Genomic DNA, 27,129 nt, shown 5'->3' on the forward strand with positions numbered 1-27,129 from the left:
CTCATCCCACCACCGATTGTCTGGTGCTGAGGCTGAGCCCAGGGTGAGCACAGCAGGTGTGAGGAGAGATTACCTTCTTCCATAACACATGATCTACCTTGGGCATAGCACACTGAAGTGACAAGGATTCTGACTGCTCTTTCCTGGACTAACAAGGTAAACATCGACACTAGGAAATGCAAGCTGAGAGTTGAAGCATCTCCTAAACTGACCATTCAACATTTAAATGTTAAGTGTCACTTAAAGCAATATGGAACTTCCTCAAAAAACTAAACATAGAGCTATCCTATGACCCAGCAATTCCACTCCTGGGTATTTATGCAATAGAGCACAAACAAAGCCACACTAAATCTACCAGCAAAACTATGTTCATTGCAATATTATTTACCACAGCCAAGATATGGAAACACCCCAGACGCTGCTCAATGGGTGAATGGATCAAGAAAACGCGGTATATATACACACAGTGGAATTCTACTCATCTATTAGAAAGGATGATATTGTACTATTCCTAAGGAAATGATAAGACTTGGAAAAAAATTATATTAAGAGAAGTAAGCCAGACCCAGAGAAGCATGGGTTGCATGGTTTCCCTCATTTGTGATAGCTAGAATGTGCCTATAAATTTACAAGTAAACATACTAGGTGGTAAGCAAGGGTTTACTAATGAATTAACGGAAGTGTAAAAGACTCTAGAGAGAACAAAAATAGAGTAGTTCTTTAAAAAGCCTAAGTCAAAGCCTAACAAAACAAGTATCAGGAAAGGGTAGGGTGGGGCCAAGGGGAAATTAGTAAAAGAATGAAGGAGTGAAGTGGGGTGAATGCAGGCACGAATTCATTGTAGATACCCCAGAATTGAGAAAAGTAAGAGGAGGGGTGGATTGAAGGGAAGTGAAGATGTTGAAGTGATGGCACTGGTCAAGATACATAGTACACATAATCTGCTTTGCTAAACAGTAAAACAAAATTCAATACATACCTAAAATTAAGAACAGTAAGAGAAGGGATGGGTTGAGAGGGGTAAGTGAGAATGTTGAAAGGGGTGACATTGATCAAGATTCACTGTATTCCTAAACTGCTTTAGTGAATGGCAAGTCCTGTGTAAAACTACTTAAAGATATTAAACATACTTGAAAAGAAAAGAAGAATGCCATTGTTCCAGCCTCCAGTTCCAAAGTAGTAGTTCTAAGATCATTCTCAGGAACATATGGGAGATATATATCACAGAACTCAAACTTTTCCCAAAGAAACTGATTTCATCTGCAACCAAGTATGAAGAAAATCAAGTCTAAGAACACTCTGGAGATAGGACAAGTTGGAAAAGACTGACAAACACAGTCAAACCAAACTGAAAGCTGGTAAGTTTGTTGGAAAGAACTATGAAAAGACACAACTGGAAAGAACAAATATCATAATATAATCTTGGGAAATATCCACTCAAAAGAGCCAGAATTTGATGGAATCAGTTCATACCCAGGACATTATTTCTTAATTTTTTGAAAACATTTGATTGTTGGCAATCAGAGAGTAATTACAGGAGACTAACAGTTGGTATCATCAAAGCCAAGGATAGACAGTCATAGAGCATCCTTCTCAAATCAATGTTGTCTGATGGTGACTATGGGCATAACCAGGGTATCACCATCTGGAAGAACAGCATCGGGGACTTCATACTGAGTGGATAAAGAGAAAGAACAGACTTCATTAAAAAGAAAATAACAAGCTCCAAAGAAGAGAACCAATAGGTAGAGTTGCTACAATATATTTATTATGTCATATTTCAAACAATAATACAAGACAAGAAAAGAAATTTTGTGATATGTGATTTTTTAAAGGGAGACAATAGAAAATGTTATGTGAGAGAGTCTACATGGATCTTTGTTTAACAAAAGCTTCTAAATAGCTGTCCTAATATGATCAAAACACTAAAGAAAGCCATAAATAAAAAAGTGAAAGGAGGAATAATAACATTGTCACATCAAATACACAATACCAATAGAGACATAAATTTTATTGAAAGAACTAAATGGGAATACTGGACTTGAAAGTATCAAAACAAAATGAAAAATTAACTAGATGACCTCAATAGGATATCTGAACTGCAGAAGAATAGTTAGCAAACTTGAAGAACTACTGACAGATTATATAAAGAATGAAGGAAACTGAACAGTACCTCAGTAAAGTTGAGTCACCATAATAAGCAAAACAAAATATGTTTAAGAGAAATACCAGAAAGAAGAAAAAGTGTTGAAAACACAAAGGATGAAAGCTACTCAATGTTTGTGAAAGACAATAATCTTACACACCCAGAAAATTCATCAAAATCCAAGTAGTATAAATACAAACACATACACAGAAATATCATACTAAAAAATCAGTTTCTGAGAGCCAAAAACAAGGAAAATGATTGAAATTTAAATAGAGGAAAAAATTGACTCATCACTTAAAAAGGAAATACAAAACAATTGGCATAATATTAAAATTTTATGACTTCTTTTAGAAATACTGGAGGGAACAAGGCAGTGAAATAACATATTCAAAGTAGTCACCAAACAAATCTGTCTATCATGAGTCCTATAACAAGCAAAGTTATCTTTCAGAAATACAGATAAAACAGATAATAATATATACATAAAAACAGAAAATTCGGGGCTACTAGTCAACCTATAAAAATGTTCAGTCTCCTACAAAACTATAAGAACTAATAAATTCAGAAAGATTGTAGAATATAAGATCAGTATGTAAAATTAAATTGTAGCCAGGTGCTATTGCCTAAATCTGTAATTTTAGCTATTCAGGAGGCTAATACCTGAGGATCACAATTGAAGGCCAGCCTGGGCAGAAAAGTCCATGAGGTTCTTTTATCTCCAATTAAACAGTAAAAAGCTGAAAGTGGAGGAACACCAGCCTTGAGCCAAAAAGACAAATGAAAACACAGAGCCCTGACTTTAAACCTAGTATTTGCAGACAGACAGACAGACAGATACATACACACACACACACACACACACACACACACACACACACACACACACACACACACACACACACACACACACACGCACAATTGTATTAATTATTCATTTATGCACCAGAACTAGAACTTGAATTCAGGGCCTTGCACTCTCACTCAGTGTTCTTGCTCACAGCTGGTACTCTATCACTGGAGCCACATCTCCAGTCTGGCATTTTTACTGGCTAATCAGAGGTAGAGTCTCATATACTATTTTCCTCTCCCGATTAGCTAGGATTACATGCATGAGCCACCAACCCCTGGCTAAAAATTAATTATATTTCTATACTTGTAATAAACAACCTGAAAATTAAATAAAGAATTTCATTTGTTATAGTATTTAAAATAATAAATATTTGAACAAAGTACAAAAGCTATATTACTCTGAAATGACCAGATATTGTTTAAAGAAATGAAAGATTCAAGTCAATGCAGAAGTAGTTCATATACATGGGTTTGAAGACTTAATATTGCTAAGCTAGCAATGCTCTCGAAAGCAATTCACAAAGTCAATGCAATCTAGCACAGCCCCAAACTGACCTCTTTGTAGAAACTGACACACAGATTCCAAAGTCTATCTAGAATTGCAGTGAATTCGAAATAGCCAAGATGGTCTTAAAGAATAAGAACAAAGTTAAAAGTTACTTTGACTTGCTAACTTCAAATTTTGCTCCAAAGCATTAGGAATGAAAACTGACATAAGAATAGGAAGAGAATTTAATGCAATACAACTAAGAGCCCAGAACTAAGTCCAGATACCTAGGTTGAACTGATTTCCAACAATGGTATCATGCCAGTTCAATGTAGAAAAGAAAAGTCTTTTCAATAGTGCTAGAAAAGTGAGATGGGGCAGTCACATGCAAAGAAGGAAGTTGCCCCCTTGCCTAACACCACCAACAAAAATAAATTTGAAAGAGATGTTTTAAAAAATCTTAAAAGCTAAAACTTTAAAATGCTTAGAAGACAACCCAGGGCTAAATCTTAGTGACCTTGGATTTGGTAATGAATGTTTATATATGACCTCAAAATTATGAGTAGCAACAAAGGAAATACATTAACTGGGACTCATCAAAATTTAAACCTTGTTCTCTTCAAAGGATACCATCAAGGAAAAAAAAGACAACCCACAGAATGGGAGGAACTCTTTGTAAATCAAATTATTTTATTAAATGACTTTAGGATATACAAAAACTCTTTCAGATCAATATAGCAAGATAAAAAGACAACCCAATTAAAGATAGTCAAAGGAGGAAATGACGCTGTAGCTCAAGTGGTAGAGTGCTTGCCTTGAGCTGAAGAGCTGAGGGAAGGCATTCAGGCCCAGAGTTCAAGTCCCATGACTGAAAAAACAAACAAACAAAAAACACCAAAAAACCAAAAGATAGTTAAAGGGTCTAAATAGATATTTCTCAAAAAAAAAAACCATATATGCCGGGCGCTGGTGGCTCACACCTGTAATCCTAGCTACTCAGGAGGCTGAGATCTGAGGATTGCGGTTCAAAACCAGCCCGGGCAGGAGAGACCGTGAGACTCCTATCTCCAATAAAACCACCAGAAAACCGGAAATGGCGCTGTAGCTCAAGTGGTAGAGCGCTCGCCTTGAGCTGAAGAGCTAAGGGACAACACCCAGGCCCAGAGTTCAAGCCCCACGACCGACAAAACAAAAACAAAAACAAAAAAAAAACAACATATATGAATGGTCAATAAACACACAGAAAGTTGTTTGAAATTATTAGTCATCATGGCACTATAAACCAAAACCACAATAAGATACCCCTTCTCAGCTGATTAAAAGATAATAACAAGAGGTAGAAAGATGTAGAAAAAAATCAGAACTCTCATATACTAATGGGAATGGAAAGACGTCCTGCCATTTCAGAAAATACAAATTCCTCAAATGGTTAAACACAATATGAATTAACAATATGATATGGCAGTTTCATTCCTACAGAGATATGCAAGATAATATGGGCATATATTTATATGTCCACAAAAAATCTTGAATGTTCAGAGAGGTATTATTCATAACACTCAAAATATGGAAGCAAACCAGTGTGCATAAACCGATGAATGGGTAAACAAAATGCAATGTATGGAGAAAATAGTCACTGTGTCACAAAAAGGAATGTATATTGAGTCTTGAAAATGTTCGGTAAAGAGAAAGAAGCCACTCACAAACACCCATGTTTTATATGGTTCCTTTTATAATTCCATCTAGGAAAGGCTGAATTATAGAGACAGAATGGAGATTAGTAGTTACTTAGGGCTGCAGGAAGGGAGGCTGGAGGGTGATAATAGTCAAGAGGTAAAGGGTTATTTTCTGAGGTGATTAAAATGTTCTACAATTGAAGGTGGTGATGGTGATGCACATCTTTAAGAAAACAGAATCATACCCTTTACATAGGAAAGTCACAGTGTATGTATGACCTCTCAATAAAATTGCTAGAAAACAAAGCTGCCCAAGTGATTAGGATCAGTAAGTGAACTGACATGAACCCCAGGGCCCAGTATCCCAGGCTAACTCTCTAAAAGCATAGTTATGTTCTCAGGATGTTGGCTGTGGACTGAGTCAGGTCTAGGTTTTGTGAAGTGCCAATGCTCTTGGGACAAACACAATAACTAGCTGTTGTATGACAGCTCAAATTCATCTGCTTCTGAGATTGAACACTGAGGTTAACCTGACACTGTTGGGCCAAGACACTGATCCCTCAGTCCTCAGGATGGGTGACGATCCAGCACAGCACTTCTGCTGTGTCACATCTTTTTTGATCTCCCAATGTGTTGTAAACTTCACCTGTTAAAGGTAATAAATCACAGTTTTATCAATGTGCAGAGGGACTCAAGAAGTATCATGAATTAAACTCGTCCTCCAGTAAAATTGGCTTCCTCATAGCTAACTATTTCAGTTCCTTCAATTCTTCTATCTGCTTTTTTGTGTTTTTATTTTTAACTCAGACACACCAAGACATAATAGAGGGATTCAAATTCTTTGCTTTATTTTGGCAAACATTGCCCTGGCCCTAATGACCTTGACTTAATCTGTTCAGGGCTAGCATATAGCTGGACTTCTTATCAACCAAGTTAAAAATATGATCGTGATCTCCATCCTTTGTCACCAGGGTTTAACTTCTGTTACTTGTGTTAATGCAAACCATATTCCTCCAGAGACACAGTATCTCTGAAACAATTCCTCCTAACTTGGCCAGCCATGATACAGAACTATATGCCACAGGCCTGGAAAGAAAAGATAAGGCTCTCCCTGGCACAAGCTGAAAGCGTATTGCTACTAAGCTATTTACTAGGGAAAGAGGCTGCTCAAAATGGGGAAAGCATATTACCATTATGGCTGTATTGTCTGAAAGAAGGCAGTGCTGAAAACAGAATCCTTCCCTCTGTCCAGAGGTCTGACTTCAACTCTCAACTATCCTGGAGTGGATCTGTAGACCTAGATGCTGATTCTCTGCCTTTAGAGAATGATGATATTGCCACTAGCACTGTAAGCTTGTAGACAGTATATAGAAATGTCTTCCAGGCTGCACAGGCCTGGAATGTGACTTAAGCCAGGTCTTATCTTTGTGAGCCCTGCCTCATTAACCTGCCCTCCTCCCTTCTTTCCTTCCTTTCTTCCTTCCTTCTTCCCTCCCTCCCTCCTTCCCTCCCTCCCTCTTTTCCCTCTTTCTTTCTTTCCTTCCTTCCTTCCTTCCTTCCTTCCTTCCTTCCTTCCTTCCTTCCTTCCTTCCTTCCTTCCTTCCTTCCTTCCTTCCTTCTTTGGCAAGAGTCACTGCTGTTAACAACAGGAAACTGACCTCTAAGCTCACAAACCTCTTCTTGGAGAGCCTCTTTCTCAGCAATGAGTAGTAAGTGAGTAGCACATGTGGGTCATCTGATGATGACTGTTCTTACTTACACAGAGGTCCCCACACAACAGTGGTGCATGGAACCCATTTGTCATTGAACCTTCCATGTTCATGTGGCACTCTGGATCACCATTCTAAAAAATGATTTAAGATTCATCCCCCACAGTCCTATTTTGCTTAAGTGACAACATAAATGTCTAACACTAGATAATGTCATATTCAAACATTTTATGAAGAATCTACATTTACAGGCAAAAAAATGACTTTTCCTATATAAGTAAAAATAACCACTAACCCCTTAGTATTCTCTCCTTTATTTACTTGACTAAGATGGGAAGGGAAAAAAGAAAAAAATTAAAAGTGTCAAGATATTTCATATGTTGGCAGGTGAAAAAAACTTCCAGTTATATCTTCTTTAGCAAACTCCTCAGTATGAGCCGAGAGGAAACAAAATCCAGACTCTAGAAGGGAATGTGTAAGGATAAGCAGAAACTGTTTCTGGATTCAGTGCATCTATAACATCAGCTTTAAAACTCACTAGCTGAGTCACTGAGAAGAGGGGCAGGCATAAGTGAAAGTAAGACTGGCCGCCAGCATTTAGTCCTGATCCCAAAGATGCCAAACTCATAAAAAAAAGATACCAGACCTCGTGTGATATTCAAAATTGTGCTCTGTCTCTGTCTCTGTCTTTGTCTGTCTGTCTGTCTGTCTGTCTGTCTGTCTGTCTGTCTGTCTGTCTGTCTGTCTCTCTCTCTCTCTCTCTCTCTCTCTCTCTCTCTGCAAGTACTGTGCTTTGCACTTACTAGGTAGGCACTCTACCACTGAGCTACAGCTCCAGTTCTTCATGCTTTCATTATTTCTGAGATAGGGTCTCATTAATTTCCCCAGACTAGCCAGGACCATGATCCTCCAATCTCTATAAACTTCCCACCATAGCTGGGATGAGAGCCACAGTCCCCCCATATCTACCTTTTTCTATTGAGATGAGATCTTGCAAACTTTTTTGCCCAAGCTGGCCTGGAACTACAATCCTCCCAACCGTCATCTCACAATTAGCTAGGATTATTAGCATAAACCATTGCACTCAGTATTTTTCAGTGGGCTCACACATGGGTAGAAATACAAATATTCAAAGCCCTACAAAAGAAGACTCATTTTTAAATTATACCTTCCACGTTAAATCTAATAGCTATAATGAAGAAGCAGAGACTGGCCTCCAAGTCTGCACCATGACCACCTGACACAATGTAGTGTTAGTTCTGACTTTATACTTAGCTGCAAATAGATAAACTCATCTTACAGGCTTTTAAAAACCTGTTCATCTTCTGAAGAGGTCCACAGTAGAAAACCATGGTAGCCCACTGTGCTCTGTAAGAAGAGCATCAGTAAGATATACCCCAGAATAGCAACTCCAAACCCCTGTAGATGGCCAATCTCTCAGGTAAAACTACCAAGGACAATCCCCTTGACTCATTTCTTGTCACAATCAATGGGCTACATTAAAAAGTAGCCAAGCCCGGCGTTGGTGGCTCACGCCTGTAATCCTAGCTACTCAGGAGGTTGAGATCTGAGAATCATGGTTCAAAGCCAGCCCAGGCAGGAAAGTCCATGAGGCTCTTATCTCTAATAAACCACTAGAAAACCAGAAGTGGCGCTGTGGCTCAAACGGTAGAGCACTCACCGTGAACTGAAGAATGCAAGGACAGCGCCCAAGCCCAGAATTCAAGCCCCACGACAGACAAAAAAATTAAAATAAATAAAATAAAAATAAAAAGTAACCAAAGGAATTCAGCAGTGCTCCACATAGGCTATACTTCCTGTCTGGAAGAGGCTGATCAGATAAAGTGCCCAGGCATTAGCCTATGATGCTAATCTCTAACTGAGGAAAAGCAAGGATGCATGAAGGGGACTGTGAAGGGATCCTGGAGCTGCAGCTTTGAACCACTAGCACAACCACACTGATATCTCCCGGCTCAGGCCAGGCTGGCAGGATACAGGACCTATCTATTGTTAAGAGCTAGCACTGGTGACAATGACATGGTTTTGACTAGGCTGAACCAAGAAAGCCTTTCCTCATTGTCAGTGAGGAGCCCTGTAGGTGCTGAGTGAGTCACTCACAAGTTACTCCTTAGGCTATTGGTGTTGTGCAGGCTGACATAACAAAATACGATGGACTCAGTGTCCTCTACAACAGAAATGCTTTGTCTCAAAGTTCTGAAGGCTGGAAAACCCAGATCAAGGTGCTATAAGGTTCGGCTTTTCCTGAAGCCTTTCCTCTTGGCTTGCAGATGACTACTTTCTTATATATTCACTCAGTCATTTCTCATACCTTATCTCTAGTATCTCTTCTTATAAGAAGCAGTTTATATTTGATTAGAGTCTAGCCTCAGAACATATTTTAACTTAAACTCTTCATTGAAGATTTCCTCTAGAACTATGATTAGAATATGATGATCTTGGAGCTAAACATAGGGGTTTTGAAGTGAAGACAATTCATCCCACAACAAAGAACAAACTGGCAAATAAGAAAATATTACCCTTACAAAAGTTTATTGATAAGAGATGCAGATATAAATGGAGGGAGACATTCCACTCTCAACAAGTAAAGGACAGAAGTGTTTCTGAATCAGGTGCTACCAATGGGGTTCTCCCACTGAGAAAACTCGAGCTAAGAGCAGAGAATATAACAGCTTTATCTTGACATCCAAGGGAACGACCTAGAAATACTATAGAAGTCAGCTAAGTAAATACCCATTGTCATTGTGTGAAGTCTTGCTTGTAAAAATGCTACTCATTACCACTCAATTTTGTGTGAACAGATTTACCCTACTCTTGGACTCCCATTCCTGTGGACAATGCCCCAAACTAACTTCTTCATTGGCCTAGTCAGGCATCCCAAGTAGTCCGGAGCCTGGAGCCACAACTAAAATTCTTTATCACCTCTTCATCTGAGTTCCTTGGGCTCTTTGATCTTCTAAGTCTCCTCAGCTTTTGAGAGAATGTGGAAATTCATTCTAGGAAAGCTCAGATCTGATGATCTGGCCCACCATCCCTAAAGCCATCCTTGGTCTCCAAATAAAGTAGACACAAGTGAAGACATGCCCACGTGGAATCCACTGCCCATGCTCTGATTCAAAGCACTTGTGAAAACCCACAGATGTGAAGCCAAGACTCAGCACCAGTCTAAGTTGTACCATGTGGAAGTTACTCCCATTCAGTGTCTCCAGACTATTCTTTAATCTCTAAGATGTGGATTAATCCATTGCCAAAAGATAAAGAGCATGCAGCAATTTTATGTGGGGCAGGGGAGATAGGTAAACATCTACATGTACGGATATGAAACAGAACAGCAGAGTAGTTGGAATAAAAACTACTCAGGAGCTGTTATACAGGATAAAGAAAAGAGAACAAGATCAGAGATAATAAGAAAACCTGCTGAAGAATAGAGGTAGATTACAAATTGGAGATGCCCACATTGGGCAGCATGTAATGCCACTGAGAAATAAGAAAGGCCACTAAGTCTTTTATACTAGAAACACACCCAAATTATCTAATGGATTTTTTACGTATCACAATGAAGAGCTGGTATCCCTGAGCATAGATATACCTGAGAGTAGACATGGCTAACCCCAAACTTACTTATCAGTGCTGCTTCAGATAGGAATAAAGCAGAGGGGACTGGTTGGTACATATCCTTGGCCAGATCAATCCCGGGCCTCACCTCCCTCATCCCAGCTTCCTTCAAAAATTGCATCACATATCTAGATATGATGTCAAATGATAGCACAGAGCCAAACCTACATAGTCAACTCATGAGATCATAAAACTACACTTCAAATATCAGTGCTGGATTCCAGTCTGATTCTTAGAATTCCTGGTAACTTTTTTCAAATGCAGAACATTCTGCATCACTGAGGCAAGGTATCTTCATGTCTGGAATACTGGTCAGCAGAAGTATCATATAATTACTTAGTGGGAAACCATTTCTCTTTTCTCAAGCAAATGTCACTCAGCTTGAAATAATCGTTAGCACCACAAGGACACAATAGGACACTTCATACAGTCTCCTGCAAAGGAAGTAACCATATTCACTTGCCATCAACAACTTCCTTGATGGAAGTTCATATAAACAATTGCCAACCATGCTTACCAAAGGCCAAGGGAACTAGCAAATAGAAGACCATTAACAATTTACAAACAAGTGAATTTCATATTTGGAGATATGTGTCCTCTGAAAACTTGTAGATAAGTAGCTTTGTAAGTATAAATTATTTTGTTCCTTTTTAATATTAGAAAAGCAATACATGTTCATGGTAAAACATCCAAACTAAACCGAAGAGCAAAAAATGAAATATAAGCACTATTAATTCCCTCCAGAAATTCAATGCACATTCAGTTACTTACCTATACACACAGAGAGAGAGAGAGAGAGAGAGAGAGAGAGAGAGAGAGAGAGAGAGAGAGAGAGAGAGAGAGAGAGAGAGATTTTATTGTGAGTTTCCTTCAGCACCATTTTTTCTACATCTTTGTCATTGAGGAGTGGATGTTTGGGACCTTTCTCAGGACAGTCTGAGTTTGGGGAGTTTCAGCTTACAATTGTCTTTGCCCCAAGGGACATCTTCCCTTCTGGGAAGTCAATAATATGACTTGATAAAAGCATGCCCTAATCACTTACATAGGGAGAAAGCTGACTCAAACAATTAAGTGACATTCTCTATGGTGAAAACTGGTCTTCCTTGGATATCTCATATATACAGTGGAATGCCGACATGGATAGATTCTAAATGGGATCTTCCTCACTGCATCCCAAGATACTTTTTCAGGGACTACATATGAATACCTGTGTTCTATCTCACAGCTAAACCTCTCACCCTCACCTAGCCCTTGTCTCAATTATGCCTTATTTTCCCCACCCCCTTCCCTTTACACAGCAGCTGAACTTACCGTCCTTGGGAAAATGTCCTCTTGACCATGGCCAACACCACCTATAATTCAGTCCAGTCTGCATTGCTCTGGGACACACCTTCCTCTAACAGAACCTCATTTGTTGCATCTCTTTCTGGATGTACCAGATACTTCCTGTGTGTTCAGTTCCTGGCAGTACCTCCTCTGCCCTATGAATTAGACAGGAGCATGGGTAGCACCCAACCTTTCCTCATCTACCTCCTCATGTGGGTACAACATCAAGCACACTACTGGTGCCCCACCAACATCCATCAAATCAATAGATTCCCAGCTCTGAACCAGTTGCCAACACAGAGAAATTCACTCTTCCTAAACACACTGGGGTGAACTTTTTGGTAAGGCAAAGTGTTATTTTGCATGATGAATCATTAACTTCTTTGCTCATCTTGTGCATATTTGCAGGTTTGCAGGATTAAACGTGGTACTGCCTCATCTAAGTCAGAAATATCCTCAATGTGTGAGCAGTTGGTACCCATTGATATTCTGATACAGAAATTGCTTTACATTTTTAAAAGACTTTCTGCTGCAATATGATTTTGATGAAGGGAAGAGATTGGAAATGTTTTATGTGAAAGAAGCCTAGTTTTCATTTATGATGGATTTTCACATGCTGAGAAGAAAATAGCACAATCTGATGACAAAAAGAGGGCCTTCTATTTGCTACACATAGGAAATAATGCATGGAAACATGCAGAACACAGCTAGGTAGCCATGGATTTAACTGCATCAAGTTGGTGAAATCGTAGCTTACAGGACACAGCATAGAGTGGATAGGTGCCCTAGGAGATCTGAAGTCACTGATTTGTCTGCTTGCTGTAGTGAATCCCAGCAAGTCTCAAAGCCTCAGTTTACTCATCTATAAAATGAGAACGAGTGTTTTCAACTGCCCTAAGTTCCATGTAGGAGTGTGCTACATTAAAGCATACTGTACTTGGCACATGGTAGATACCACATAAGCTACACATAAAGGAAGAAAATGGATAGAGCCATCAGTAGACATGGGGCATTCTACGAGAGAAAAAGGCAGATGCTATGCTCTGGACAGACTTTTCCATTAGCTTGGAATTGGGAAGGGCAGCAGAGTGTGAGAAGTAAAAAGGAAGAATTCCCTCATGTTCTTGCCAAAGAACACCACACAGCTGAGAATACGAGATGTGCAAGAATAGGGCTGAGGACACCTGAGAAGGGGGTTCATCAGCTTCCAATATGTAAAAGTCTGACTGCACCATGTCTTCTGGTTACTGAACCTTTTAACGTAAAACTGAAGTTATTAGAGGGTTTTCTTAAAGAATACAAGCCATGCCACTGTGAGCTTCAAGACCATCATTCTTAGAAGACTGCTAGTAAGCTTTGAGCACATAGTCACAATGGGAAACGCTTAGCATGTATTACTTCATTTCTCCTCACAAGCCCCCTCCAAGCCTTTGTATTGATAGATGAGTGAGCATTATGTCTGAGCTCCCAGTAGAACAAGGTCAGCACTGAACCACATGGAATAGCACATTTAGACCACATTCCCAGAGTAAGTTCCAGCACTAAGCACCCCGGGCATCACCTTTAAGACCACCTGAACCACATGAGTTCTTTCACTGTGCTTCTTACATCCTGGAGGTCCATCTGCATTTTTTTTATAGTGAGGCAGTAGCCTACATGACTGGTTGAGTCAGTCAAGGAACAAAGAACCATAATCTCTGTGTGTTTGGGTTTGTGTGTATGTGTATGTTTATGTTGGTATTCACATGTGTGCATTCATGTATCTGTACCAGAGCTTGACCTCAGGGCTTTATCTCTTACTCAGCTTTCTTGCTCACAGCTGGCACGTTACCATTTGAGCAATGCCTAATGATGAGAGATAAAATCTCTAAGACTTTTCTGCCTAGTCTGACTTCAAACTGTGACCCTGTAGGTCTCAGCCTCCTCAATAGCCAGGATTATGGGCATAGTCACTGGCACCTGGCTGAGAGTGTTTTTTTTTTTATTGTGAACATACTGTACAGAGGGGTTACAATTACATGGGCAAGATAATGAGTACATTTCTTATCAAGCATTGTTGCCTTTTATCTCTTTACCATTGGGGACACACCTGACTGTTGTTCCAATCTTTAATACCCATTGCTGCAATTTTCAAGTACTAAAGGTAGTTCTACCTATCTCTCTCTCATTTGAATATAGACCAGAAGACAAGTATCTGAAAGTAAGTTTACCTAGAAATAAACTTGAATATTCTCTACCTCACTAAAAAAAGATAAAACATTACAACTTGGCTCTCTCTCTCTCTCTCTCTCTCTCTCTCTCTCTCTCTCTCTCTCTGTGTGTGTGTGTGTGTGTGTGTGTGTGTGTGTGTAAAATGTCAGGACACCGGAACGAAATAAAACATTGTTAGCAAGTGTTTCTGTTCCGCTACACTTTCCTGCCCCAGGCCCCTCTTTTTAGAATTTCTCTAGCTTAGACTTGGCTCCTACCCAACTGAAAGGCTTCATCTTGATTTCCATTCTTCTAAAAATGATATTTTAAAATTATAAACCAGAAATTCTGAAAACAGTATTACCACATTAGGCATACATCTAAAATTACTTTCTTCAGAAACAATCAAACAAACAAATGCAAAACCTAAAGACAGATAAGCTGAAACAAGTAACAGACAAAACCACCACCCACTTGTGATGAGCTTTAGTAAGAGCATTTAGTTTAATCCAACATCTCTGTCAGATCTTTGCCTTCCAGGTCCTCTCTTAGGTCTCAAAGTTCAAAGGGGAAAAAGACCAATGAAAAAAGAAACTTCCACAAAATGAGGTCAATATTGTAATAGAGGGAGAGTCAAAACCTGGAAGAAGGATATAACTGAGGGGAAAAGGATTACAGGGGTCAGAAAGAAAGACAAGATGTACGTGAAGCTGGGTTGTTAGGAAAGGCCAGGTCCAGCTAGGGTAAATGAAATGGAGAGAGCAGGGAATGGAGACCAAAACCAAATGGAAGTCTTTTCTGGGGGTCTGGAGTTATGGGATCTACCTTGACCAGGAAGAAGAGAGGTAAAATATCCCAGAAAAGAAGGCAGTAAACTAGAGACCATACCTTAATCTTATACAAGGTATCTGCACTTCATCCTTTAAATAGTGCTGACGGGGTAGGGTGAAGAATCTGTGCTTGACAGGAGCATGCCCTGAAGGTTTGGACAGGCCATTCAGGGCGCACATGTGGTTCTACAGTCCTAGAAGCTGGTTTGAAATGGGGAGATAGCAAGTATCAAGTGCCTCTGGGACCAGGCACTGTGCTGGGTACTGTGCCTGTGCTGGGTACTGTGCCTCAAACTCCATTAATGCTCAAAGTGACACTTTATACATTTCAGGGACTCTGAAAATTAAATGGGTTTCCCAGTCTTCCAAGCTGGTACTCACAAAATGGAAGTGCTAATCTAGGCTTGGGGCTCTTCAAAGACTCACTGATGGCTCTGGAAAATAGTCTCACAATAGTCTAAGATAAAAACAGCAAAGTATGTACAGGCAGTGGCTAGGATGAGAGAGATGAGAGGACAGGAATCGTGTTTGAGACTTCCCTTCACACTGGCCTACTGGGAATAACTGGGAGCTAAAATGATCCCTTCGAGTTTTGCCCCATGTAACTTCCCTGGGTCCAACATTAAAATAGGAGCTGTGGAACATTTGCGATACTAAGCATTGTGGCTCATGCATTATCTTACTGACAGAAACCTTTTGGGATATGGGTTAAAAGAGAGATTACATGACATCCATGCATCTAACCAACCATTCATTTATCCACTCATTCCAGTATAATTTCTAGGCTAAATGTAAGCCTAAGTATAGTACTAAGAGGAAAGAAAGGCCAAGTGACACCCATCTTCCCCAGTACTACTTCTGAAAATGCAAACACACATAAATGCATACACAGATACACATCTATGTATACCATGTTTGTGAGCATGTGGACATATAAAGAAAGGTGATGGAATTATCAATAGAGCAGGAGGATAGCCACTGAGTGGGGGTGTTTCATCAGAGGTAGTTACTATGTAAGGTAAAATAGATTCCCCAGATGAGAAGACACTGACCATGAATACTGCAGAATGACAACTGTGGCATTCATCGATAGCATACTAGCTTGTAGGTGTGTTGTCACACACCTTACAGTGCTGCACTGATGAAGAGGTCCTGAAAAGCCAAACTACAGCTGGGCAAAATGCACAGCACCTTGGAGAAGTTCGTGATCAATAAGCCATGGTATGTAGTTCTTGATTGATTTCCTTTATAGTCAAAATAGTGTCCTCTGGCCTAAGTTCCTTGATATTTTTTCTTTATTAAAAAATTATAATACTGGAGTTTGAACTCTAAGACTGCTAAGTAGGCTCTCTACCAGTGAGCCATGCCTCTGCCAATTCTGCTTTAGTTGTGTTTCAAAAAGAGCTTTGTATTTGTGCCTGGGCCAGCCCAGACTATGATTTTCTATTTATGCTCCCTGCCTTGCTAGGGTGAGAGGTGAATATCACTATACCCAGTTTTTATTGGTTGACATGAGGTCTCAAATAATTTTTGTCCTGGCTGACCCACTATGATCTTCCTGATCTGATAGGATTACAGGTATGTGACTGGCCTGAGTTCCCTGAATCTTGAGTCCCAGTTCCAACTTACAGCCATATCCCTTTATGTTCCCTTAGGGCTGGGAGACAAACAGGAGCACATGACTCAAGCTTACAGATGCTTCAGCTCAGAATCCCAAGGAGAAAACAAAGCATTTAGAGTTGAAATTTGTTTCTGACATCATGGGGTCAGAACAGTTACTTTCCTTCCCTCACACACACATGCAAAAAAGAAAAAAGAAAGAAAGAAACCAAAATATTTCAAACAACTTTTAAAAAGCTTTGTGAGGCTTCTTGCACATCAAATGGCTCTTAGAAAACAACATTTTAATGATTTCTGTATAAACAAATCAGAAACATATGGATTAAATTTCCCTTAAAATATACACATGTAATTAAGGGGAAAAGTGCTTGGCAAAATCCTTTTTGCTTTTTATCAAACCCAACATTTGAAAAATAGGTTGAGACATGTGACAAATCCAAAACCAGCAATTCTGCCATCCTACAGCAGCATGCATACTCCACTTCTAAGCAGGGCCCCAGTTCCACCTCAACACACCTTTGTTCCTGCGCTTTCTAAAAGAACTTACTGGACTGTGACAGATTGGTTCCTCAGCCTCTGCAACAATGGTTATGGATCTTCCTTTTTCTGAAGCTGTTTTCATTTATGTGGACTAGGGCCCCATGCACAGCACAGTCTGACAGTCCATTTTTGGTCTATATTGTATGGCATCCTGGTTAGATAAAGGAATGGTCCAGTCTGTGCTCTGCAATTCACACCTTTTCCTCTCTCCTCTGCTAAGGCAGTCCACGCCTCTCTGATACCCTTTGTTGCTAAGCAACAAGAAGACATAAGACTGGGTCACTTCCTGTGTCATTTCTTTATCTATGCAAGAAAAGAGTGGTTTGAATGGAAAGCTCTATTCAATTGTACATCCACCATGTTACAGGTATTGTGTTGGGGATCTATCCCTAGAGGTCAACATTCTCACTGGAGCTTGCTCTCTAGGGCCCCCAGGGTTCCCATCATAGTCAACAGTCCTAAGCCAGATACATTGCTTTCCCTTGGATTTTCCCCCAAAAGACCCTGGGCTCTTTTTCTTTCTCTCTCTTCTTCAGTGTGAGTAGATCCCTGAGTTCTCTGGAAGATTTCTTCCTAACAAAGCTCACAACTGTGTGGTCCTGGCTTCCATCAAATTCCTAATGGTCCTCCCATCAGTCTCTAGACAGTTTTTTACCACCTAGCCAGAATCCCAGGCACAATGGCTGCCTCTTTGCCATTTGGCAGAGAAGTGCCTGACCCTGCAGGGAGAGGACCCAGCCCATCCACAGGTTCCACAGCCCCCTCCCAGTAGACATTCTAGCACCTGAGTCCTTACCTGCCTCCTAATATTATCTCCCTGATGGTCAGGTGTCAAGAATAAAAATGCTCAAGGTTGTTTATATTCAAACCAGAGTGACCACCATGTGACAGGCTCCATTTATATATTCTATTCTCAATACAGTGACCCCTACAGATCACTATGCATAGCAACCCCAATGAAGAGTTGTGAACATGAGAGACTTATTTAGTTACAGATGTACTGGTGGGCAAACCAGGGTGCCATGAGTTCCTCAGCAGCTGGCATTCTAGGGGTGCGTCTGGTCCCCAGCCTCCTTCCTTATTTTCCAAGCATTATTCTTTCTTTCTTGGAGAGTATATGAGCTACTCAATATATTTTCAATAACTTTATTTTGCATTTCAATCAGTGTGGGAGTGTTTCTGTTGCTTCCTAGCACCATGGGAACACTAGAGTGCTGGTTGGCTTCTCATGTCTTGGAGGCACAGACATCTGTGGAAAACCCATTATGTAAAGAGTCGGGGCTTAGGACACGGGCGGGGGGGGGGGGCAGTAGGCTGACTCAGCAGCTCCCAGTCCTTAGAGAACTCCATGTGGAGAAGGAAGGAATGAAAGCAATGCACTCTTAAAACAAGGCAGAGCTGGAACAAAGGCAGAGACCAAAGCCACTTATATAACCAAAGGCTGGAGGAAGGAAGAAGGCTGAATTTGCTACTTTATAAAAGTAGGCCTTTGGATAAGTATGTAGGGAAAAGGTAGTAGTAACAGTAGTCATGACAGAAAGAAGGAAGGTATGCTCCCTGAACAGAAGTGATGGAGTCGGGAAGGGGGAAGGGAGGAGGTGGAAAGTGGAAATAAAAGAGTTGGTTTAAGAGTAGTGTGTTTAAAAAATATTCTTGGTTTTTTGCTTTTAAGGTTATTTTTCCATGCATGCACACACATACAAAATATATAGATATATACAGATATATACACAATGTATATCAATGTATAGTGACCTAGAACCTAGAGGAAGTTTTATGAGGGACCTGCTGCCCTAGGGACCTAAGAAACCTCAAGCCATTCCTAGAGACACCCAGGAACATGGCTGAACCCCTATGGTGGCAGCACAGCATGCCCATCTGTCACCACTACTACCACAGTCTCTTCCATGCCTAAAACAATGACAACCACAAAGGAAAGCACTGACAAGGCTGCCAAAAGGCAGGAAGCAGAGAGGAGAAAGCCAGGAGGATTTATCAGCTAGTCATCCAGGGCTAGAAATTATACCCCAGAACATAGCACACAAAAGCTCTTAAACATCAGAGCACTCTGCTATATATTCATGGAAGTCTGAGCTACTAGGGAGAGCAACCTTGTACTGGGTACCTTTGTTCAGGAACAAGATTTCTTCCCTGAAAATAGCATAGCCAGTGACAAAGATTGGAGCATATGTTTGGAGTACATGTCATCAATAACTAGATCTGAGCTGGAGGGCCTTCTAAACATGAAATGTATTTTTGCAGCTTGAAAAGAAAAAAAAAGAGAGACTGGGGCTGGTTTGAATTAGATAGAGTGGAGACAGGAATTTTCCTAAAATCCTCTTCCTTTTCCCCTGGGCAGCTACTCACTGCCTGGCTGAGACAAGAAATAGTGTCTGGCTGACCCTGGTCCATTGCTACAGCCTGGAAGACAATGGTCAAGTCTGGGTACGTGATGACAAGCAGGTCCCAGGAGGGCAACCAAGGATGACTTTAAATAGTATTACTTCTCATGGCTCAAAGTGATCAGACTGACTATTAGGATTCTGCCTGATGGTAGCTTGGATCCCTTAGATCCTGCTACCATTGAAAGGTATAATTATGTCTTTAAAGCTCAAGGTGCAATTAAATCTTCATAATGGTGCTAATGGCTCAAGCAACCTTGGAATAGCTGTCATATTTTAAAGGATAATTCTGAATTGTTTTATGCCTGAAATTGCTCTGTAAAATGCTGTTAATTTTTCATCTCCTGATAGAGTGTATTCAATACTGAAAAGATAGCTTTCTTCCAGTAGTTTCACTCAAGTCTGCCTCAGCTAACAAGATCATCCTGGAGCTACAAACCCCACTGAACAATGTTACGTACAACACTCTAAGGCTTCATTCTATTTGTTTCCTAAGCAAGAATACAAATTAAGAGTTCAGGTCACAGGGCATGGCCCAGCCCAATGTCACCTGAAGGTATTTCTGACTGACATTACTTCTCTAAACAGGAGGAACACAAAAAAAAAATCTCTTTGTGGTGCTGACCACGTGAGCAAATGGCAGGTCCATCCCTGAGAATTTCCATTGTCCCCTGGGTTTCCATAACTGTGGCTGTAATATGTCATCTGGTATTCGAATTATCTCATTACCTGGCTGTTCCACAATAAGCTGTGAACTCCCTGAAAAGGGGCTATGGTTGGCTTACTGTGAACCCCTAAAGTTGTTCAAAATAATAATAAACAGGGGCTGACTTTGAACAGTAGGTGACAGGCAAACCAGAAAAGGTATCCAGTCACAAACGCACAAGAAAATTGTTTCAGAGGCAGTGAATTGGAAGTTCGTTCATCACTGAAAGAACACCTTAAATAGTGGCCTAAAACAATCTAATGAATATTTGTGATATTTTCCAACAGTAACAAAGACATCTCCAAGTTTACAGAGCACTTTTCACGTGCAACTGCTGTGGCACAGGCTATTCACCTATCGTTCCATACCCTTTTCTTAACCCTATAAGGAGGAAGTTATCATTATCCCTTTTTAATACAGAGGGGAAATAAGGCTCAAGAAAACAGGTTCTTTCCCACAAGGGGAAGAGCAAGAGTCAGACCCATAGCTTTTGTTCATGACTATTGAATAGCCACATATAATTTGGAAATCAAATACTGAAATAAAAACTGGCCCAGTATATCTTTGCTAATTGGATAGCAGATATTGGGTCAGAATCTTATTATAAATACATGATGATTTTCTGACTTACATATCTCAAAGGATGACTCTATGTTTAAGAACCTTCCAGGTCATAGAGCCAATCATCAATGATGGGAGTGAAAAAAGCTGAGAATAACGTAAGCCCATCCTACTTAGTCCTCACAGCCATCCTAGGTAGACCTGAATATTATTCCCATCCTAGTCAGGAGAGAAAAGATTATGCTGCCTGGATCATAGCTTAAAAACAGTCATATCCCCTGCTTTGCATGGTTGATGGCTGTTTTTTTGTGCTAGAACAGCAGAGCTGAGCAGGTTGAGCAGATGCAACAGAGAATGAATGGCAGTCAGAACCAGAGACACTATTTGACCCTTTACAGAAAGTTTGGTGGCTCCTGGACTACATCTTAGAGGGCTCAATGCAAACAACAAGCTTAGAAACAGCAGTTCAGTCTCCAGGCAGAACAAGTACTGCTTCACCCACCCAGGTGGCAAACTCAGCTTTCTGAAAACAGGAAGAATACTGCATTACAAACGGACTCATCACCCTCCATAAAAGAGCAGCAGCAGTAGGGAATCTTACCTTTATTGTACATGTTGGTTGGTACTTGCACATCACTCAGACTGATGTTCACAGGCAAATTATTAAAATGGTCATTTGGGGCTAAGATGAATTCCTTCCCCAGTTCCAAAAAATTTCCGTCTTTGTCCCTTTCGTTTATCAGCACAGCATTGAAGTATTCATACTGAAAGAGAAAGTCAGAAAAAGTTACAATGGCTTAGGGAAGAAGGATGGGAACTCAGAAAGACTTGCTTAAGTGTCATATGCTATCCCCCTACTCTAATGGAGGCTGATCTACTCAGGTAGTCTCTTTTGGACTTATATGTTATCTACAGATACATTTGCAAGGATGAGACAACATTATATAACTATTTGTCCATGTCATTAAATGTTCTTGAAAAACCATCAATTCACTTCCTTATCTGAATATGGACAAAATTGCCCTAAAACATTTTAAGTCCTTACATTTTGAAAACAGAACTTTCCCACATGCAGCTGAAAGCTGAAAATCAACAAACAACAAGTAAATATACCTAATCATTATCTCATATAAATAGATTTACTTTATCCTAGAAATTATTCTAAGCTTTTCATATGATAATTCACTTGATTTTCCAAATAATCTATTAAGTAAAATTATTATGAGAGTTCCAACTTCACGAATTAAGAGAAAAATATACAGAGAATTTATGCATCCTGCCAAAGATTATATAACTGGCAAGCAGAGTGAGAATTCAGACACACTATCGCCCATATATGTGCCCTCTTATACTGTGTAATATTGCAATATAGGTACAGGAACAGCTGGAATGAACAAACTAAGATGGTAAAAGAACTATAGTTTTTTATTGTACTGTTTGGGGCTCTTTTCCTTTTTTCTTTTGTCTTTGGTGTATTCTCTTTGGTCCTTGTTTTTTTTTTTTATTTCTGTACCTTCTGTCTTATATATAAAAATTTATCTGATTTGGGGAGACGAAGGGGAACCAAATCAGCAGTGATACTCACTAGACACTATGTTGGGAATAAACTATACAACTTGGGGGGCTGGTCAGGAGGAGAAAATTGGGAGAAAATGAGGGGGTGGGGTAATACTGTTCAAAAAGAAATGTACTCATTACCTGACTATGGAACTATAACCCCTCTCTACATATCGCCTTTACAATATTTTTTAAAAGAGAACTATAGTTCCTATAATAAGGACTTTTTTAAAGCTTGAGGGGAAACCTATGTTTTCTATAGAAAAGCAGGAATCAGTATTATATCAGATTCCTCTTCAGCAACTAAAGCAAAAAGAAAGAGAATGAACTGCTTAAAGTACTAACCTAATGGGAAAAAGGATTCAGATTTTTTTTGGTTTGATGGTGGGGGGAGTACAGTGGTGGGACATGAGCTCAGGAACTTGTGCTCTTGCTTGCTTTTTCCTCTCAAGACTGATGCTGTACCACCTGAACAATACTTCTATTTCCAGCTTTTTGCTAGTTAATTGGAGATGAAAGTCTCATGACTTTTCTGTTCCTCCAATTCTCAGATCTCAGCTTCCTGAGTAATTAGGATTATAGACTTGAGCCACTCGCATCAGGCCAGATTTAGAATTTTGGATTCAGAAGAAGTGTCCCTCATAAATGAAAGAGAAATAAAGACCTGCTCTGACAAACAAAAACTGAGTGAATTCTTTGCTGCAGATCTGCCTTGCAAAAAAAAAAAAAAGTTAAGAGAAAAAGAAAATGATCTGGATAAAAAACTATAATTTACATAAACAGGATTGCTATGTTAGGAATAAATGAAGATAAATAGCAACTTTTCTTATTCTTAATTAATCTAACATAATACTTGCTCTACATAATAAGAGTAACACATTACTGGGTGGTAACAGATTATATTCATAAACTATAGGCAATAGAGGGAAGAATTGGGAATACTCTATGTCATGGCATAAAGGTGGCTCCTCCAAAGTTCTGGTGTGGCCAATGGATAGCATTAGGAGATAAAGCTATTACAATGTATTAGGAGGGCTCCTGACCCATTCGAGGATTAAGTATAAAAAGGCTTGATAAAGGGAATCTGCCCCTTTTGCTTTCTACCTTCCACCAGTCAGTAAAAGCGGAATCCTCTTTCAGAAGCTATAACATCAAGGCAGCATCTTTTTAAGATGAAGAGAGAAGTCCCCACTAGACACCTAACTTGTTGATACCTTTATCTTAGGCTTTAAGCCTTCCAATGTTTGAGAAAACAGGTTTCTGTTCTTTATAAATTACTGTGTCAGGTATTCTGTTATAGTAGCACAAATAGGTTATGACACTTATATCTTCACTATTTATGAAGTGGTTCGGTGTAATTTGAAAGTTAAGTTAAAATTGGCTTCAAAAGTAAACTTGAAAGCTGCAAAAGTATATTGCAAATTTGAGAAAACTAATAAAATAATTTTAAAAGGAAGCATAGCTTATATACTGAGGAGAAAGAAAATTAAGTTTTACAAGGTACACAAATCTATAAGAGGCTCACAGTAAAAGACAAAATAGTACAAGGAAAATGAACAGAAAAGAGTAACAAATACAATATTTATTTAATGCTATTATATTAATAATTCCATTAAATGGGAATGATCTAAATATACCATTTTTAAAAGACTGTCACAGTGGATAAGAAAAACAAGACCCAAGATTTTGGCAATGTGAAACACCTATAATTCCAGCCATGAGAGGTAAAAATAAGAGGAACATGGGTTCAAGGCCTGCACAGGCAAAAGCTAGCAAGATCCTATCTAAAACTGAGTTGAGCATTATAAGCACAGGCTTATAATACCAGTTATTCAAGGGGCAGAGGTAGGAAGATCATTGTCCATGAATAACACTGGCAAAAGTACAAGATCCTATCTAAAAGCAAAAGGACTAGGGAATGATTGAAGTGGTAGAATATTTGCTAGCAAGTACAAGGCCATGAGTTCAACCCCAAATTTAACCATCCAAAAAAAGCCCATGAGACACAACTATAGTTTATCCAAAAGAAATTCACTTTAAGTGGGACCTAGTGGTACCTGGTTATAATCCCAGAGACTTGGCATCTAGTAGGAGGAAGATCATGGGTTCAAGGCTAGCCTGGGCAAAGGTAGAGACCCTATTTCAAAAGCAAAAAAGCTGGTGGCATAAGCCAAGTGGTAGAGTGGGTGCTTAGCATGTGTGAGCCCTTAGGTTCAATCCTCTATGCTAAAAAGAAAATTAAAAATTGATCTTAAATTATATGAAGACATATGTAGCATGTATACGTAGTAAAGGGAAGAGAAAGATATGCTATGCTAGCACAAATCAAAAGAAAACTGGAGTAGCTATATTAATTTCAGACACAGAAAACATCAGGGAAAAATGATGGGTACTACTTAATAAAAAAAAGATACATTTTCCATGAAGACATAACACTTATATGTATGAAACTAACAATACACTATTAATATGTATGAAGCAAAGACCAATAGAAATGCAAAGAGAAACAGATAAACCCATTATAACATTGTAGATTTCAATAATTTTTAATCAGTTATTAACAGACTTAATAGGTAAAAGTTTGGTAATAATATAGTTTAACTGAACAACACCATCAATTAAATCTAGTTGACATTTATAGAACACTTCATCCAACAAGAGAACAGATACTCTTTTTCTCAACTTTGTGAAGATGCTTACATGGAACATTCACCAAAAATATACCACAAATCTGGGCCATCAAACATGCCTTCACAAGTTCAAAATAACATAAACCATAATAGAATTAAATTAAAAGTAAATACCACAAAAGAGTTGAAAATCCCTAAGTATTAGGAGATTAAACAATATACTTCTAAATAATAGATGGATCAAAGGAAGTCTCCTGGGAAATTTTAAACTAAAAGAAAATGAAAATATAACTGATGAAAACTTGTGGTCTGAAGTAAAAGCAATGCTTCAAGGGCAATCCATAGCTTTAAATAAATGTCATACTAAAGGAAAAAAAAAAGACTTAGAATCAATCATCTAAGCTTTGCTTGAGAAAACTAACATATAAGCATATTAAATTCAAAATAAGTAGAAAAAGTGAAATAACATATTTTTTGATTTGGGAAGTGAAGACCAATTATGAATTAAAAATGGGGAGTCAATAACATGATAGATTATGGAAAAGTTTTAAATAAATATATGACATCTGAATATGCATAAAATGTACTCTGGTAATAGTGGGCTAAGAGTAGAAGTAAATATATGATACTGATATGAAATTATCAATGAAGGGTGGGTATAATGGCCCACTCCTGTAATCCTAACTACTTGGGAGGCATGCCTGGGGAGAAATCACAGGCCAAAGCTTGCTTGGGTAAAAAGTTAACAGACTAGCTCAACAAAATGCTAGACATGATGGCATATACCTATCATCCCAATAGGAGGCATACAGTAGAAGCCATAATGAGAGGAAAAACAAAAATAAACAACAAAATAAAACATGAAACCATAACTAATAAAAAGAACCAATGCAAAAGGGCTGGGTTATGGTTCAAGTAATAGAGCTCTTGCTTTCTCAGTAAGCACAAGATATTAAGTTCAAGTCGCAGGACTAAACATGGCAACGATAGCTAGATACCTACTAAAATAAGAAATCTAGAAAAGTCCAAAGAATTTGAAGATTAAATACATATTTCTTAGTAATTCATGTGTTAAAGAACAAAATGATGTAGAAAAAGTGGACAATATTTTCAAACAAATCACAATAAAAAAACATCAATTTATCTGAAATGCAGCTAAAGTACAATCTATGGAATGTTTGAGAATTCATTGTTTAGAATAGAAAATAGATTAGCTGAATGCTCCTCCTTAAATGCTACTTAAGTTGTTTAAAGAAAAGTACCAGAAGTTGTTTTGTTTTTTTTGGAAACTAAATTATCAAATTTTAAAACTCAAAGTGAACTAATTCTCTGGCTTGAAAATGTTCGCCCAGAGACCACACATTAAAAGACTTTATCACCAGCTTATGGTGTTATACAAATAGTACACACTTAAGAGGTAGGTCCTGTTGGGAGGAAGTTAGATTTCTGAAATTGTGCCCTTGGAGGAGTTGCTAGGATCCAAATCTCTAATCTCTAATCCCAAATCTCTAATCACTTCTCTGCCTCCATTAGGTGAACACTCTGTACCACCATATTCTCCTACCACAGGCCCCAAACAACAGATCTATATAACCATGTACTAACATTTTTGAAACCATGAACCAAAATAAACTTTCCTCCTCATAAGTCGATTGTCTCAAGTATTTTCCATAGCAGTAGAAAAGTATAGATCACAAATGAAGGATAAAGGAAGAAAGTAAAAAAAAATACTAGTATCAGGATAATGAGGAAACAATATTATAAATCTTAGTACAAAGATAAGGAATATCACTTTTGCCAGTAAATTCAATGATTTAATTAAATGTCAAATTCCTTCAAAAATACAGAAATGATCAAAAATGCAAGAAGAAATGCCAAATATGACCAGCCATACATAAACAAAAGAAACTATTGCACAATTAATAACCATGCTATAACAACAACTAGGTTGAGAGACCTGTGTTACAGAATTATGCCAAATATATGAGGATGAAATGTAAATAATCCTATACAGTGTTCCAGAAAATTAGAGAACAGAATATTTCTCAATTTATTTAATGAGAAAATGATAAACCTGACACTGATAACAAGCAAGAACATTTTAAAAATTATACCCCTATATTTTTCATGCAACAAAACTAAATGACTGAATCAAATCCACCTATAATTAAAAGGATAATATATGGTGACTAGGTTATATTTATCCCAGAAACTCCAGGTCAGCTTTCCTTTGAAAACTCATTGAAGATAATTCACTACATTAA

The 27,129-nt window shown here is 38.8% G+C and overlaps 1 protein-coding gene across 2 annotated transcripts in view; it reads right to left on the bottom strand.

The window, feature by feature from the left end:
- The window catches only part of Cacna2d3 (calcium voltage-gated channel auxiliary subunit alpha2delta 3), a 940,778-nt gene that overhangs the window by 530,898 nt on the left and 382,751 nt on the right, over window positions 1-27,129 (bottom strand). For both annotated transcript variants that reach the window (XM_070018501.1, XM_070018499.1), the window contains exon 5: window positions 21,280-21,442. In XM_070018501.1, coding sequence (XP_069874602.1) covers window positions 21,280-21,442 — 163 coding nt within the window. The remainder of the gene's footprint in view (window positions 1-21,279; window positions 21,443-27,129) is intronic.

The sequence above is a fragment of the Dipodomys merriami genome, unplaced genomic scaffold (genome assembly GCF_024711535.1).
Source record: "Dipodomys merriami isolate MVZ:Mamm:240054 unplaced genomic scaffold, mDipMer1.0.p SCAF_13, whole genome shotgun sequence".
Taxonomy (NCBI): Eukaryota; Metazoa; Chordata; class Mammalia; order Rodentia; family Heteromyidae; genus Dipodomys; species Dipodomys merriami.